Source organism: Acomys russatus, chromosome X (genome assembly GCF_903995435.1).
Source record: "Acomys russatus chromosome X, mAcoRus1.1, whole genome shotgun sequence".
Lineage (NCBI taxonomy): Eukaryota > Metazoa > Chordata > Mammalia > Rodentia > Muridae > Acomys > Acomys russatus.
The window spans coordinates 108,265,945-108,282,419 of NC_067169.1; the positions used below are offsets into that span (position 1 = coordinate 108,265,945).

General features: G+C 45.1%; 1 protein-coding gene across 3 annotated transcripts; it reads left to right on the forward strand.

Annotated features, from left to right (window-relative positions):
* Window positions 1-1,589: 1,589 nt before the first annotated feature.
* On the forward strand, window positions 1,590-15,545 carry Fhl1 (four and a half LIM domains 1). 3 transcript variants are annotated; one of them, XM_051142238.1, is made up of 7 exons: window positions 1,590-1,800; window positions 10,145-10,326; window positions 11,313-11,487; window positions 12,049-12,218; window positions 12,652-12,838; window positions 13,450-13,649; window positions 14,074-15,545. In XM_051142238.1, the coding sequence occupies exons 1-7, from the start codon at window positions 1,779-1,781 to the stop codon at window positions 14,155-14,157; spliced, it is 1,020 nt and encodes a 339-aa protein (XP_050998195.1). In that variant the 5' UTR covers window positions 1,590-1,778; the 3' UTR covers window positions 14,158-15,545. The 3 variants fall into 3 exon arrangements, with proteins under 3 accessions (XP_050998195.1, XP_050998197.1, XP_050998196.1); XM_051142239.1 differs by lacking the exon at window positions 13,450-13,649 and having other exon boundaries at window positions 1,619-1,800; XM_051142240.1 differs by lacking the exons at window positions 12,652-12,838; window positions 13,450-13,649 and having other exon boundaries at window positions 1,592-1,800.
* Window positions 15,546-16,475: the final 930 nt, after the last annotated feature.

Here is a 16,475-nt window from a genome sequence, read left to right on the forward strand (position 1 = left end):
TACATCCCCAGTGTCAAACTTGAAACTAGAAATGATGTCCTATAAGACAGCATTAGGTACATGAAGCGTATTCTTCACAGCACTGCTAAGAAGGGCATTAAAATAACACACTGACCCTACTGATGATTTTGCCTCACGAAAATCTAAAGTTTAAGATAAATAAAGTAAAACCATTTCCCTAGGTGAACAGTGTATGTTGATTTTAGGGGTGTGGTATTGTTGAACTAGTCGGTAATGATTTAATCATCACGAACAGGGAAATGTCTAGGAAGGTGTGGAAGAGAGCACATGCCATGCCCCTTATTTTTCTAGGCTTTTTCTTTTTAACTAAGTAGCCTGAATTTTATTCTTATGCCATTTCCAGATAACCAAGAGTGAGCAGAAATTTCAGCTATCTTTTTGAGTAACTTTTCCTTGAAAGCTCAAAGGCTAAAAGTAGTGGGAAACTAACTCCTATACCCATCTATCCATATCGCATTGGCTACTCTATGCTACAGGAACAGCCTGAATAATGGTTGTTAAGTACCTAGCCCAGGGAATTGGAGTTTATAACCAATCCCACTTTTTAGGTCCTAGATGGGACTCTGTTTTAGCTTGTCTTGATATATTCCTCAATCACATAGCTTATGAGTACTTCCTGGGGAGTTGGGTTGTATTCTAGATGAGGCAACCAACACAGAGCAGACGGAAGAATGAAAAAAACAAACAAGCCAACAGACAGACAGAGAAGTCACTTTGCTGTCTTCTCTTAGAAGGTCTTTAGAACTGAAGGAACATCGTATTGGGAAGAGGGTGGGAGCACTATGGGCTCTTGAAGTGGCTTTTGAGTGAAGACTTGAGGTGGTGGGAGGAACATCTGGGAGAGACTTTGTCCTGAGAGGGGACAGAGGACAGCAAGGAAGCCAGTGAGGTGGGAGCCAAGGCAAAGGAAAGGTCCTAGGACACAGTCTTGAGTCTTTTCTTAGAACCTGTTCACAATCACCAGTGTGCAGCCAATGGTGGCCCATGGAGCTACTATAACATATGATGCTTGCTGTCTGTTTTTATTTATTTTTTTAATCATTGTCCTTGGCACAAAAAAAATGTAAGACAGACTAGCTCTACTGTAGATGTAGCAGGTGTGTGCATGTGTGGGACCTATACCATTCTGTTCTATCTGAGCCTGGTGTTAGGGTGCCTAGAATCACTCCCTGTTTAGTGATCTGCTGTTTGCTGGTACATAGTCAAGAAGACATTAAATATCTATAATGCTCTTAAGCTCTCTCATTGTAGTGTCTAACTTCTTTTAATTACACTGGTAGCAAAAGTCCATCTCCTATAGTTATTTTCATCATTAGCAGGACAAAAATGCATTATTTATAGGACCAGAGGCAAGCTCTTGTGGCAAATAAAGTGAATTAATAAGGTTGGCTCAGCATTTAGCTATGTCAGAGCCGAGTCCAAATTTTATTCCGGTACTGTGATGGTGATGACTTTCTATGTGGCCTTTCTGGCTCTGAAGCTAATTTGGAGGCTGAGTAGCCCCGCAGGTATTTATATGTAGCGCTTGGTATTTTTACTGGGTCCTATTCTTCTCCCTTGGATCACCTAAAATGGTTAAGAATTTTCTAGTGGGATTAAGGTTGTGATCTCAGGGGAGGGGTGGGACATCTGCTCTTGGTTATTTTTGTGTGAGCTGCTTCCCCTTAAATGTATGTTCACAAATGAGCCACAGCGTTATCATCTGGGGTTGAGAGAAGACGGGTGTTGGTACTGCTCCTGAACTTGGCCTCTGAGCCATGGCTTCTCAAAGGCACTCAGGTAAAAACTCGCTGTTCTTTCTCTTATCTCAAAGGCAATTGTTTCAGGCCAATGAATCTGTCATTTTTCTGAAAGATAAATTGGATTGAATGACTTTAGTGCTGTGTAAATGGTAAGTAAATCCTAGCTGGTGTCTGTTTTGTTCTTGTGCTATTTTAAAGATGAAAGTGTTCTTCCTTAAGTAAGCTTAGATGCTTGATTGATTGATTTTTATTTTACATTTCAGGATGTCTTGTAAAACTAAAAGACGATGTGAGAGAAGAAGGTTGATGATTGTTGTTGTTTTGTCGGGGATCGTTAGGAATCTTAGGTCATTCCTGAGGCTGCTTTGCATCTCTAGGGTGCTTGAAATCTAACTTGAGCTCTCTAGGGAAAGGTAAATTGAATGTGGAGAGGGAGAGGATTATTTATAACTCAAAGTATTCACAAAGAACTTAACACATCTTTCCTTTAACTGAACAGTATTCTTAATTTTTCTAAAGAAACAGTTATAGGTCTCTTTGTTATGGGAAATACAGTCTTTGTTATTCTTAGCTGAAAAAGTTTCCTAACCCCTAGATATTTAAGACCATGAGTGAGAGTTTTCTACATGTTTTATAGCCCAGCATTAGGGATTGTTTTGGCCCTAAACAAGATGGCTGTGAACTAGGGGCTGGACGATGGAAGCCCAGCACTGTGAATTTAGCCTGCTTTCTGGGTCACTCCCTAAAGCCAAGGCTGGAGCTGATGCTCTGCTGCCCTCTGCCCAAGTAACAGCTCCTTTTCTTGGAGCCCATGAAGATAGTTGGGCAGAAACCACACGCTTGGCCCTAGTTCCCAACTTTCAGGTTAAGGAACAAAGTTACTACTGATGGTAGTCTTTTTATTTTATTTTATTTTTTATTTTTGCAAGTTTTAGTTTTGAAAGTTGGGATTGCCTGTTGATATTTTGACAATGGGATTAGTTTTTGAAGAGATCCCTTTTTCAATCATTTTAAGCACATAGGGTACAGTGGTATTCCTCACATTAATTAATTAGCATTAATTAACGGTCTAATTAACGTGCAGTTTCTGAGTGTTCAAAAGCTGTTTTATTTTTCTGTAACCCTCAGAGACTGTTTTACAAACATGGTAGCACATGGCTGAGTTGGTGATTATCTGCCCTCAGTCAGCTGGACCAGTTTTCCTATGGACATCGACTGTGCAGCAACTGGTAGATTTATTTACTAATTAAGATTCAAAAGCAATTGGCTTAATAGATGGTATTTATGGCATACCTAAAAATATTGCCTGTGAGGCAATATACTGTCAGGTGATAACGCTAATAAATAAAAACTAAATAACAGTACCTAAATTGTTAGAGCAGTTGTTTGCACTTGTTACATGATTTCTCAAATCAAGAAATAGCAGTTTTCATCATGTTAAGTTCAGTTACATAGAAGCAGAGACTAACTAGTTCCATGGAGGAGAGAGGAAAATCAGGGTTGCTCTGAAACAGGTTCAGTGGAGCAATGCAAAGCCTAAGGCCTTTGGATTTAGATACACGTTTAGTGGCTGTACACACACTCAGGGCATTTTAAGGGGGACGTTTTAAGGACAAACGTGTATACTTTCAGCATTGAACATTTTTGTCTGAAAAAAAAATCCGTTCAATTCCTTTTACTCTGGCTTTTTAAGTCAAGGCCCAGAATGAGGGTGGAGATAGAATCAAGATTATTTTTCATATCCTAAAGTTACTAGTTCTGTTCACCAGCCAACTACCCAGTACTTCTCAAACGCCTGTCAACTCCCCCCCCCCCCCCCCCGAGACTGGGTTTCTCTGTGCCACTCTGGTTATCCTGGACTCACTTTGTAACCCAGGCCAGCCTCAAACTCAGAGAGCCACCTGTCTCTACCTCCTGAGTGCTGAGATTAAAGGCGTACACCAGCACCACCACCACTCAGCCTTTTTTTTTTTTTCCTTTTTAAGTGCCAGAAATGGAAATTGAGAGCTGGGGGAAGAAGAGAGGAATGGAAGGGAACTGCCTTCTTACAGTCACTGACAGACAGTGGTAGTTGGTCACAACTTTGTCTGATGGGGGACTAGAAGCAGATATGATTTTGTTTACCAATCGTGCATCCAGCCCTTCCTACAGCAGACATGAACGAAGAAAACGGTGCTATCTGTACATCAGTGACCCAACAGAGCTTTTAACATTTTTAATCAGATATGGCATTCTAGAGAAGTTGCTAGAAATGTTAAATCATCATGTTCAAGTGCTATTTTAAGCAAATAATAATAATAACACTTGCTGAATTTTTTACGATACTTGATGAGAGACTGTTTTTCAGCTATGACTCATAAGCACCATCTCCTTGAGGCTATTCAGCTCTTTATCCCCGTGTCTGATGACACCTCCAGGTGTGTGCCAGGCTGTCTATCACACAAGGGTCCTATTCATCAGCTGAGGCTTCCTTCCATTTGTTGAATGTTCTCAGGAATGCAAATATGTCCTTTTCTCTGGATGGCAATACTTATTGCTATGGCACTGATGTGCTGTGCCGAGCAGTGCACAGACGAGAAAAGAGCTGGGTGTTGTTTTCCATCTGGGTGGTGTTCAGTGTTTGCTGTTAGAGCAACGAGGCAAAGCACACAGAGAAGACAAACTAGATAGAGCACCTGCTTTCTCATGAAATGTTCATTTGAACCACTTGGTTTGGGGGACAAATGCATATTAGCATGAAAGACATTAGAAAAATACATAAAATCATAAGCAAGACTTTGTGGAATACAAATCTTGTCTAATAGGTGTGTGTGCTAAGAAAAAGTGTTACAATGGAGTTCTCTGCTTTAATGAACTAATAGTAGTTTCTGCTTCTAAGTGTTTCTAAGTGTTAGTTGGATGTGTGTATGATTAAATGTAAAGCTAGGTCAGTCTTCTTTTGTATGTGTACACATCTGTGTGAGGGTGCCTAGTTGTATATGTGTGTGTGTGTGTGTGTGTGTGTGTGTGTGTGTGTACACGCATGTGCTTGTGTAGGCCAGTGGTCAGTGTTGGGTGTTTTCAGTTACCCTTCATCTTATTTTTGGAGACAGAGTCTCTCAGTGAACATGGAGCTGACCAATTCAGTTAGCCTGGCTGGTAAGTACAAGCTGCAGGGCTTGTCCCCTCACTGCTTCCGGAGGCACACAGCAGTGCCCTCTGGCCTTATTATGTGGGTGCTGGGGAGCCAAAGTTAGGTCCTCATCCTCACACAAACCTTTTTCTCATAGACCATCCCATAGCCTCTTAATTTCTTTGGTTGAGATATGGAGGATTTTGTAGGCACTGCTCAGTAAGTGGATTATAAATCAAGTTTTTTTGAAAGAGGAAGCTTGCTTATTGAATGAAGAATGATGCATATTTTGAAAAAGGCATAGAAAGTCGTATCTCCACCTTCAACTAGCTAGGTAATGTTTGATCACCTAGCCATAGTTTTAACTGCCCAGAATTGCTTTCCTTAAACACATTTATACCAAAGATAGCTTAGAAAAATCAGATGACAATTCACATGAGTGAAAGGTATGTATAATTTAGATTTGGAGACCTCAGGATAATGGGAGGTGAACTTTATAAGCGGGACATAGTATTTTGCATTGTAGTAGGTTCCTTTATCCATAAAAGTAGAAGAGAATTTGGGTCATGAAAGACAAAAAAAAATTCTTCCAGTAGGAAAATCAATATTGCCTAGAAACAGAGGCTCAGATCATTGGCTAGAATCCATACTGAGTGCATGTCCACACAGTTTTAGAAGGTTAACTGCACAAATCTTTCTCCATCTGTCTGCCAGCAGGGCACACTGAGTGATTTCTATATATAAAGTTTAGGACTAGGTTCCGGGCTTCTATTATACTGGCAGAATTGTCTGCGACAGAAATCTCCCTACCATGTACAAATGAAGGCTGCTCTGAGATTAAAATTCATCAGAGAAAACACCCTAGGACACAGTGTCCTCCTTCACAAGGAAGCAATAAAGGAAGCAGCATTGTAATTATGTGTAGCAAAATTTTCATTTAATAATGGCTGACCTTTCCAAGTTAAAAGTACCTTAGGTCAAGGCAAATGTGTCTGGAAGTTTGTAGGGTGTAAAAGGTTGAACATTTCATGTTCTTAAAAGTTGCATAAGAGGATACATTTATTTCTTCAGAGATAAATGTTGAAAAGTATGAGATTCAGCAAGAGTAGAGAGAGCTGTACTAAGGGAGTTCATTTTTCGTTCTCATCTGGTGATTTCTAATGAAGGCAAAGAGGGGAAACTGCAAGCCTTTCCTTCCCCACAAATTTTGAAGTGTGGCTCCACCTTCCTTGGTACTCACTTAGGACATTTATTCTCCTTTAGGAACATTTGTACCAGCATTGCCATGTGTTGAATGGGTCCTTTGCATCATTAAATCCTGTGAATGTTTTAGTCTTGAACATATTACCTGTATTTTATGTGAAGTTTTGGTGCAGAGACTGTTTCACCGGGAAGAATATATTACTCTAGCTTTATAGTAAAGAATATGTTGTAAGGGTTTGAGATAGTATTGTACCAAATAATCGTACAATTAGATAGATGAGACATTGGATAATTCAGGTTGCCCAAAGTTTCACTTAGACTTTTTGAAAAATAAATTAAAGTTAATGAATTTGACGTTACTAACATACTTTAAATATCTCCAACTTGTTTGCATTACGTGATAAAGCCAACATCTTTAGATGTCTATTTTATCTTGATTAATAGGTGTTTCCATACGTAGAAATGACATAAGCCAATTGTTAAAAATCCGTCCTAAAATAGGCCCTTTGAAATCTGTTTTATCTAACTGCATTCAGAATCTAGGCTTAAGTATACTAAAGTGGGGAATCTGAGGTGACACTGATTTCTCTTGCTTTTAAAATATGAATAAGATAGCTGGGTAGGATGATGGTGGCAGCATACTCCTTTAATCCCAGCACCCTAGAGGCAGAGGCAGGTGGATTTTTGTGAGTTCAAGGGTATCCTGATCTACAAAATGGGTTCCAGTACACCCTAAGCTGTTAAAACAAACAACCAACCAAACCAAACCAACAACAAAAGCAAAAAGATGTACTGCCAAAAGCTAAAACTTAAAAGCACTGAGACCTGAGGGCTTTCTTACTGATATTGTTATCGTGGAGTTGGCTAGTTTATGGTGTGCTTTAGGACCCTGTCATTTAAAGGAATGATATGGAAGTGTGTGTTTTCATTGATGGGCATTTTCAATACACGGTACAGGCATCCTACGATAGCTATAAATGTAGCCCAACACATTTGTAGATCACAGCATCATGTCAAAGTGTCAAAAGTTTGGGGCCTCGCTCCTGGGATTGTCTGAAAATACGTGCATTTAAAGTAAAGAAGGCTTGGCAGGTATCTCTTTGTTACTCTGAACCATAGTGTAGCGATCTTTCTCTTGAAAACCTGCTCATGCCTGTAAAATCCCAACATTTAGGAGGTCAAAGTAGGAAATACACTGCAAATTCAGGGCCATCCTGGGCTACAGAGTTAGACATTGTCTCAAAGAAAAGTCAAAACAAAACCCCTAGATATCTATAAAAGAAATTTGCTGTGTTTTCCAGCATGTTTTCCTTTTGTGTGATGCTAGCACCTATATTTTAACCATAAATTTATGACTCAGCAATACCAAAAGGTGGAAATCAGTACAGTTCTTGAATAAAGAACTATTTAGAATACATTACTGCTTTTCTAGACATCAAGAAAGTGAGAGTAAACAAGAACTAGACAGCTCCATAAGGGAGCTGATTGCTTTTCCAGTATGGCCCGATGATAAGCACTGAAGGGCTAAGTCCACCACCATTACACTGATCTCTACACACTATGTGGCCTTGCCATGGCACCGAGGAGCCACTGACATTTTGAGTTCCTTGTGTTTCCTTTCATTTTATTTAGTTTGTGGTTCAAAGGGTTGAAGGATTAAAATCAGGGACTCAACGTGTGTTAGACATAGCTCCTCCTCCTAAGCTGTACCCTCAGACTTTTCAAAAAGTTATGAGGTGGCAGTTGTATTAAGCTGCATGGGCTAGCTTTGAACTCCCTTTGTAGGGCAGACAGGCTTTGAACCTGGGATCCTTCTGTATCAGTCATCAGTCTCTTGTGGAGCAGGGGTTATGGGTACCACCAGGCTACCCTGGCATCTACCTTTACTAAAGAATCAGTTGGTTTCTCAAATCAGATCTTAGCAAGAAAGCACATCTTTGTCGATATATGCAACCAACTGTTGCACAATTTCCACATGGCAGAAGAAAAATGAGAGAGACCAGCCAGAACGAACGGAAAGGGATTTTCCAACGGCTGTCCTGGCCGCAGGTACTGGTGCCTGTAGGCTACAGGAAGCTGAACAGATGCCTCATAGTAAGTGGATAACTTGAGGAGACAGGCCCGGCTTCCTTGTGTGGAAGCACTCTGTATCTATTCTGTGGACACAAGAGAATGTCGCTAGGGTTCTTCAAGAAAAGCACGAGCAAGAACTGTTCTTTCATCTTCCCTATTGACTTGACAGTGACACATCTTTGCCAAGCAACTGTCTGCACAAAAGTGTCTCTCATTTGCTTCCTATGTCCGTTCTCTGAGCGCGGGGCTCGGGTGGTGGAAGAGAAAGGCAGTAGGCATTGTGTGTGTTCCGTGGCCTGCTTTCCCTTGTTGAGTGACTGGTATAAGAGTCTGATAGGGGTCTGAGTAAGCATTCACCAGCCTCAGCCCAAGCAGCCAAAGCGTGTGTTCCCAGACAAAGGGTGTGGTTTCCTTAGCTCACTCTCTGCTATTTGGTTGCCTATGGTAACAGAATCCAAACAAGTTGGACATGTGGTTGCATTAAAAAAAAAAAAAAAAAAAAAACTCAGGAATGGAACCCCAAGCAGGAGTTTGGGGCTGTTCAGTTGGTGGAGGAGCTGTGGTGAGTAGCAGGCAACTGCTCGTTTCTTTTCCCCATTCTTTCTCTAAATTCCAGGCAGGGCGAATACTTTGAGTTAAAATAGTTCCAGTTCTCATGTGTCTAACACAAATTAACTAATTGCTGTCTATTTACTTATGTAAATTCCCTTTTTTTTTTTTAGTGGGGATAGAAAATTCGCATATGCATAAAGAAGTTGGGAGCTAATAAAAAAAACCCTTCCTGGTGGCAGGATTCCTTTGAAAAATGACTTGGCAAAGGGACTACAAAAGACCTGAGTCCAGCCCTGCAGTTTTGTAGGCTTGCTGTTTATGGTTACCTAGGGCTGCTGCTGGGGTGTGGATGAGTGAAGCGAGGTGGTCATATGAAGGGAATGGAGAGAGGAGGTTCTTGGAATGATGTTTAACCTTTGCAAAATCAGTTTTCCAGATTATATTTGAAACTTTGGCTGTTTAGAACAGCAAATATGCTAAAAGGTAATACTTCTGTGGATAGGCCAGTTCTCACTGGCTTGACCTGAGAGACTTGATTTTGATGTATCACAAAAGTGCACCTCACTCTGACAAATAATTGCAGACCGTGCCCACGCCAGGTGAGAATGCCTGTTGCCCAGGGCTCTGCCATCAGGAAAGTATCTGGGACAAAAGTCTTTGGGATCGCTTCAAGGAGTGAAACTGCTTCTACCTGCTTTCAAGTCCGCTTAAACATTTGGAACAAGTTCATGAGGGCTGTGGGTGTGCCTGTGGGTAATGACTTGGCTGTTAAATTTTGGTTCTGATTAATGGAACTGTATAGACAGGAGGGAAGTGAGACCACTAGGAAATATTCTCACGACCCTAAAAGGGGACAATAGGAGGTAAGAGTTGTCAGACAGGCTCCTGCTTTGTTGTGTACCTGGCAGCCATGGGATCAGGACTCCTGGCCTCGGCTGTACCTCACTCTTTCGAACTGTCTGAGCTGGCTGGGAGGGTAGCACATGGACCCGCGCTATAATGCACATGGTACTCCTGCCTTGCCCAATAGTCTTCCTTCTTTTCCTGCCCCACCTCACCTTTCCATTCCCCTTTCCATTCCTGGTCGCTATTCAACGATGGAAGAATCTCCCAGAATCTCCCTGTGTGGTGACCTTAGCCAGTATAAGCTCTGGCCCACTTGTCCTCCTTAGTGTCCTGTGAGTCAGCACAGTGATTTTTCTGACATGTCCTCAGGGAGTTACTGGCCCTTGACATGTGACACTTGGAGTTCAAATCCAGAGGCATTTTCTTCCTGGGAGCCATAGTGAAGTATCAGTTGCTGTGAGCCTTGGTAACAAGCCAGGCTTCAATGGACTCAGAGGCTTTCCTAGCTACATGGCAGCAGTGCACAGGGCCTTCTGCAGCAGAGCAGGCTTGTGTTTCCCCTTTGCTCACTTGTTCTGCTTGCCTGCCCCTACAGGTCCCTCCAGCTATAAGGTGGGCACCATGTCTGAGAAGTTCGACTGTCACTACTGCAGGGACCCCCTGCAGGGCAAGAAGTATGTGCAGAAGGATGGCCACCACTGCTGCCTGAAGTGCTTTGACAAGTTCTGCGCCAACACCTGCGTGGACTGCCGCAAGCCCATAAGTGCTGATGCCAAGGTACCTGTTGTCCCTGACGGGGGAAACAGGGCAGGCTGGCCTTCAGGTGTTTTTCCTGCAGCCTTGCCAGCAACACTGCCACATTGAATTCTCACCACAGCAGCCTTAAATGGTTGAGGCAGACTCTCTGCTCCCCATGGTGCTTTTGATGGCCCTAGCTAAAACAAAGCAAAATAAAACAAAACGAAACTAATTAATATGGGCCTTGGACTAGATGGCCCACCCAGGCCCTTGCCAGCTCTTTCATAGTGCAGGCTGGGAAGCTTTTTATCTGCGATGCCGAGCAACGAAAGTGTTTGATTTTATACTTCCACATATTTAATGGAGGCTCTTGATAACGATACCCAAGTCTAAGCACAAAAGTCATTTACATTTCATATAGCCTCTGTGTACATAGCCTGAAGGTGATTTTATACCGTGTTCCGATTTTTAAATTAACTATCATTATATCCTTTTCCTCTTTCCCTTTCCTCCCTCCAACCTCTTCTGGACATCTACCAGCTCCCACACGCTTTCTCTCAAACTCATGGCCTCTGGCCTCCTTTTCTTTGACTGTGGTTACATTTTTAAAATACTTGTCTGTGGAATGGCATCTGTCTGCTGTAGCTGAATGGACTGGAAGGGGCTTGTTTTCCCCCAGGGACACAGAATAAACTGCATGTTGTGCTTTGACACTGTCACTGTGACCTGGCACATGACACCAGATGTGTACCTTTCTCCTTGTGAGATCTGTTAGCCCTCAAAAAGCTTAAGCTTTTTGGAGCATTTGGATTTCAGATTGGTGCTGAGGGCCCTCCCACCTCTACCCTTATGTGCCTGGGGACTGTGAGGCCTTCCTCTTCACCGCAGTTTTCTTCCTACAAGCACTCACCACAGGGCAGCCCCACTGGCATCTGAGTGAGTAGTTAGCTGGCCCTGATGGTAAGGCTAATGCCACCGCCCCCAGTGCCCCTCACAGTGGCCACCCTGCTCTGCTTGATGTCCAGGAGGTGCACTATAAGAATCGCTACTGGCATGACAACTGCTTCCGTTGTGCCAAGTGCCTTCACCCCTTGGCCAGCGAGACCTTTGTGTCCAAGGATGGCAAGATCCTGTGCAACAAGTGTGCCACTCGGGAAGACTCCCCCAGGTGCAAAGGGTGCTTCAAGTCCATTGTGGCAGGTACTGGCCCCCTCCCACCCTGAGGGCAGACATGATGTGTGCTTGCTTGTCATGGTGGGGCTAACGTTGCTGTGAGCTTCTTTGAGATTTTTGCATATATATGTACACATATACATACACGGATATATGCGTACATATATATGCTCGCACACACGCACACACTCGGAGACCAAAGAACACTGGAGAGGACAGTCTGTGGCAAGAGAATGAAGTGAAAAGTATGTAGCGTTTTCTCCTTTGGGTGTAGTAAGTGATCCATGCATGCTTCTTCCTTAGGCATTTTTGGGTTAGGCAGCCCCCTAGTGAAACTCTAAGGCATTGCAATGGTGGAGGTGGGAGGTGGGGTTCAGGTACCTCATCCTAAATAGTGCTGCCAGGAGTCCCCACCTGTTACAGACCCCTGGGTTGGCATGACTGCAGTTAGCACACGGATAGGCTGAGGGAGGCCACTGACTGCAGGGCCTGCATCCCCTCACCTCTGGGGGCGGGGCTGGGATGCTGAGTGGATGCAGCCCCCTGCAGAGCCTGTCAGTGGGGCTATCCTATTGCTTCCTCCTGCAGGAGACCAGAATGTGGAGTACAAGGGCACCGTCTGGCATAAAGACTGCTTCACCTGCAGCAACTGCAAGCAAGTCATTGGGACCGGAAGCTTCTTCCCTAAAGGGGAGGACTTCTACTGCGTCACTTGCCATGAGACCAAGTTTGCCAAGCATTGCGTGAAATGCAACAAGGTATGTTGTGGTAGTTGTGCATCGAGCGTTAGCTCCCTGGCATTTGATAGCTTTCAGAGCACTTGCACAGACACACACACACACCCCATCTCATTCCATCCTCACGATAGCCCTGTGACGTCGGAATTATTGTGCCCATTTTACAGACGAGGAGCCTGGGGTTAGAAAGCAGCACCACAGCTGATTCTCTGGTTGTGCCCTTCTATTCTGAGCCTAGCAGCCCTGGCTCTGGAGGCCTGCCTCCTCTACTTCATTGTCTTTCAAAGAGGCTTGCCCTCTCTAGGCCTTGGTGTCTTCATCTGTAAACTGGGGACAATAATAGCACCTGCCTCCCATGGCTGTATGGTGATGAAATGAGGTGCTGTACAGCAAAGCACCCAGCACAGTGCCTGGTTGTTGAATCTGAATCCCGGTGCTACACTCCTTGGTCTAGGCCATCACATCTGGAGGAATCACTTACCAGGATCAGCCCTGGCATGCCGAGTGCTTTGTGTGTGTTACCTGCTCTAAGAAGCTGGCTGGGCAGCGTTTCACCGCTGTGGAGGACCAGTATTACTGCGTGGATTGCTACAAGAACTTTGTGGCCAAGAAGTGTGCTGGATGCAAGAACCCCATCACTGGTAGGCTAAAGAGTCCTTGCTAAGTCTGCCAGGCCAGGTTTTGCGCATGATAACCATCTCATTTTCCTGCCGTCGGTTTCATCCACGAAAGGCCCCTAGACAATGCCCTTCTGCCCCTACCATTATGGCCCCAAAGGCCCCCCTCCCAAATAGTTTGGATTGCTTCCAAACCAAGTTAGCCCTTGCAATGCAGAACACTTCCTGATTACTGTTGACAACTAACCATGCCAGGAATTCACAAGCCTGAGAGCAAGACACTGTACAGGGGTGAAATGGGAGGTGGGGGTAGGGTCAAGGGGAGACGGGTGGCAGGGGCTATTGGCGGGGAAGGGGGAGGGGATAAAAGGAGGGCTGGGGAGGGCTAGGAGGGCTACATAGCTATAACCTGGCTTTACACCACCCCATAGTGGAAGGCTAGTGCAGAGAAGCCTGCTTGCAGGGTCATTTTTGTTTATTTTGAATTTTTTTGTGATCAGAAGCAAAGCTAATCACTTCATTCCTCATCTTGCGGCCGCGATCCACGTGCCCCAGCCCTTTCCCTTGCCTCCAATTTTCCCATCTCCCCGGGGAGCCTTGAAATGTACATTTGAGAAGACTTTTGCCATCCTCAGGGAAAAGGACTGTGTCAAGAGTGAGCCACCCAGTCTCTAAAGCTAGGAAGCCCCCAGTGTGCCACGGGAAACGCTTGCCTCTCACCCTGTTTCCCAGCGCCAACCTCCGGGGCAGGCATCCGGGTGGAGAGAGGACTTGTCCCTCGTGGGTGGTGGTTCTTTATAGAAAAAATCGAAGCTTAGCAGCTCCTCAAGGCCCGGTAAGTGCACACCCCACAAACAGCCCAAGTTTGCCTCCTGGTGGCCACTTTGATGCCATGGCCCTGACTTAAAAAGACACTGGTTATGCTGGGAGGTCGGTGCGCGTCACAGAGCAATAGTGGTGGTGGCATGGGAACAGGGGTTCTATAAATCAGGGAAGCCATTGGCTGAGCTCTGGCATCTTTTCAGGTCCTTGACAGCCATAGAAGGGTTGCGGCGGCGCGGGGGACAGTGGCGTCGCGGGGGACAATGCGCGGTGGGAGACAGTGCGCGGTCGAGTAGAGGGGAGCGGAGAGCCAGGCAGACACTGACTGTGTGCCTGTCGGCTCTATGAACGGGCAAGTTGTCATTTTATCTCTGACTCCTGGAGTCCTCATCTGTCTTCGTTCAGCTGTCTCTCTGTTTTCTTGTGTTTTCCCACAGGGTTTGGTAAAGGCTCCAGTGTGGTGGCCTATGAAGGACAATCCTGGCACGACTACTGCTTCCACTGCAAAAAATGCTCCGTGAATCTGGCCAACAAGCGCTTTGTGTTTCACAATGAGCAGGTGTATTGCCCTGACTGTGCCAAAAAGCTGTAACTTGACAGGGGCTCCTGTCCTGTAAAATGGTATTTGAACCATGCTTTGTGTCCTTTGCTCACTCCTTCTGCACCATCCATAGGAGAAGAATGAGCCTCCACCTCTTTAAAGTTGCTCTTTTCTGTCTTTTCTCCCATTTTACAGTATTAATCAACCAAGGGCACACAGTGATCATATTAGGATTTAGCAAAGAGCAACCTTGCAGCAAAAATAATTTCTCTCTTGCTGCAATGGAAAAACAAAAATTTAGATTGACTCTTCTGCATGTTCCTCATAGAGCAGAAAAGTGCTAACCATGCAGCCATCTCATGATGGAAGGCCATAAGGCTCCTCCCACTGAGATGCCTTCCAGGGGCTCAGCTGGGAGCCACTGTGCAGTCACGTGACTGCTGTGCCAGAGTTGCAGCGGCTGCTCCAACTCACTGCTCACCTTCTTCTGTGGGCGGTCCAAGAACTTGCCAGAATGCATGGTTTAACTTCCTTATCAAAAACTCTGACCTTCCTTCTGTTCTTTTGTGCTTTTCACATGACTAACACAAATTTCCAGCGAATTAACATTTTGAACTTAGCTGTAATTCTTAACTGACTTTTCCCCCATACTAACATTTGACTCCCCCACGTGGCGAGTTCTCTGAGCGTTCCTACTTTAAAGCATGGAACACACAGGTGATTTGGAAAGTCTAAGCAGAGCTGAGAAAACGAGCCTGTTTCAGAACATCGTCACAGTGACTACTTCTGGAAACTTAACAAAACTAACCTTCCTGTCCTTTTAATTTTTTAAAAAAATTTGTCTTGTTTTAATGAATAGTGAAATAGTTTATGGGTTTGGAAACTTGCATGACAATATTGGAGCCTCCTCAGACGTTCCTGCAGTTTTGAGATTCACCATGTAGAAGTGACACAAACTCTAGAGGGGCAGCTGAGCAGGCAACAGGGCTGTCATCAACAAGAAAGACATTGTAAAACCGTGACAAGTTGAAGTCTTTGTAACGTAGCTGTTGTCTGCTCCTTGTCTGTGTTCAAGAAGACCTTTCTTGTGATTCTTAGAACTTTCCCTCCAGAGCTTAGCTGGATCGCGGGGGCCACTGGGGTGGTCCTCACCCTTCACAGGCCGAGACTGGCTTTCCACCTCCTGCTTCTGTGTACTCTCCATTATGATAGTACATATGTAACGAGACAGTATCCGAGCAAACATGTAATGAAAGTCCATATTCAGATATTACTGTAGCTGCCGACACCTCATCTCCACATTTGTCATTAGCTATCTCCATCTAAAGCCCCAGTGTACCTTATAAAAATAAAGCAGCATAGAAAGAATGTGTCTCCTGTCTTTTTTTTTTTTTTTTTTCTTCCTGTCTGAGACAGGGTCTCTCTGCCTTAGTCTTGGCTGTCCTGGACCAGGCTGGCTTTGTAGACCAGGGTGGCCTCGAACTCACAGAGATCCGCCTGGCTCTGCCTCCTGAGTGCTGAGATTAAAGGCGTGCGCCACCTCACCTGGCAGTCTCCTGTCTTCTTACTCTGCCTAAATGAAGCACGAAAATGTAATATGCTACTACTCCAGAAACTCTGGGAGACCTTGCTCCTGACATCTAGGATATACTCAGCTCAGTGCAGTACACCCGCCTGTGGCACCAGTCTCGTCCATTTTCAAAACAGAACAGCCTCAAAGCATTTCCTGCATTTCCACAGCCCACAGAAGGCAAGAACTGATGACTCTTGTGTGGGCAGAATAGCAAGGCAGGAAGGGAGTCCCAGATGAGGCTGCTGCTTGAGAAGGAACCGTGCTGCTTCCTTCCTCCATCCCTGTGCTGCTCTATCTTCACCACCTGCCCTCCCCACCACGACCTTACTTGTGCTTGAAGCCCAAGCAGGGAAGAGCAGACGGAGAGGCTTCCTTGGCGTCTGCCTCCTTGGCCTCTGCCTCCCTGGCCTCTGCCTCCCTCTCCTCTGCCTCCTTGGCCTCTGCCTCCCTGGCCTCTGCCTCCTTGGCCTCTGCCTCCCTCGCCTCTGCCTCCCTGGCCTCTGCCTCCCTGGCCTCTGCCTCCCTCTCCTCTGCCTCCTTGGCCTCTGCCTCCCTGGCCTCTGCCTCCTTGGCCTCTGCTTCCCTCGCCTCTGCCTCCCTGGCCTCTGCCTCCCTGGCCTCTGCCTCCCTGGCATCCTGTGCCATGTGTACTTGAGCCCCTGAAGCTCAGATTTTTAACCATCCACCCTGCCCCTGCCCCTGCCCTTGCCCCATGTCTTATTTCA

Coding starts and splice junctions, on each gene's coding strand:
- Fhl1 (XM_051142238.1), top strand. CDS start 1,779: ATGGCTTCTCAAAGGCACTCAG. Junction 12,839..13,449: donor ATGCAAGAACCCCATCACTG/GTAGGCTAAAGA, acceptor TGCCATCCTCAG/GGAAAAGGACTGTGTCAAGA. Junction 13,650..14,073: donor TAGCAGCTCCTCAAGGCCCG/GTAAGTGCACAC, acceptor GTTTTCCCACAG/GGTTTGGTAAAGGCTCCAGT.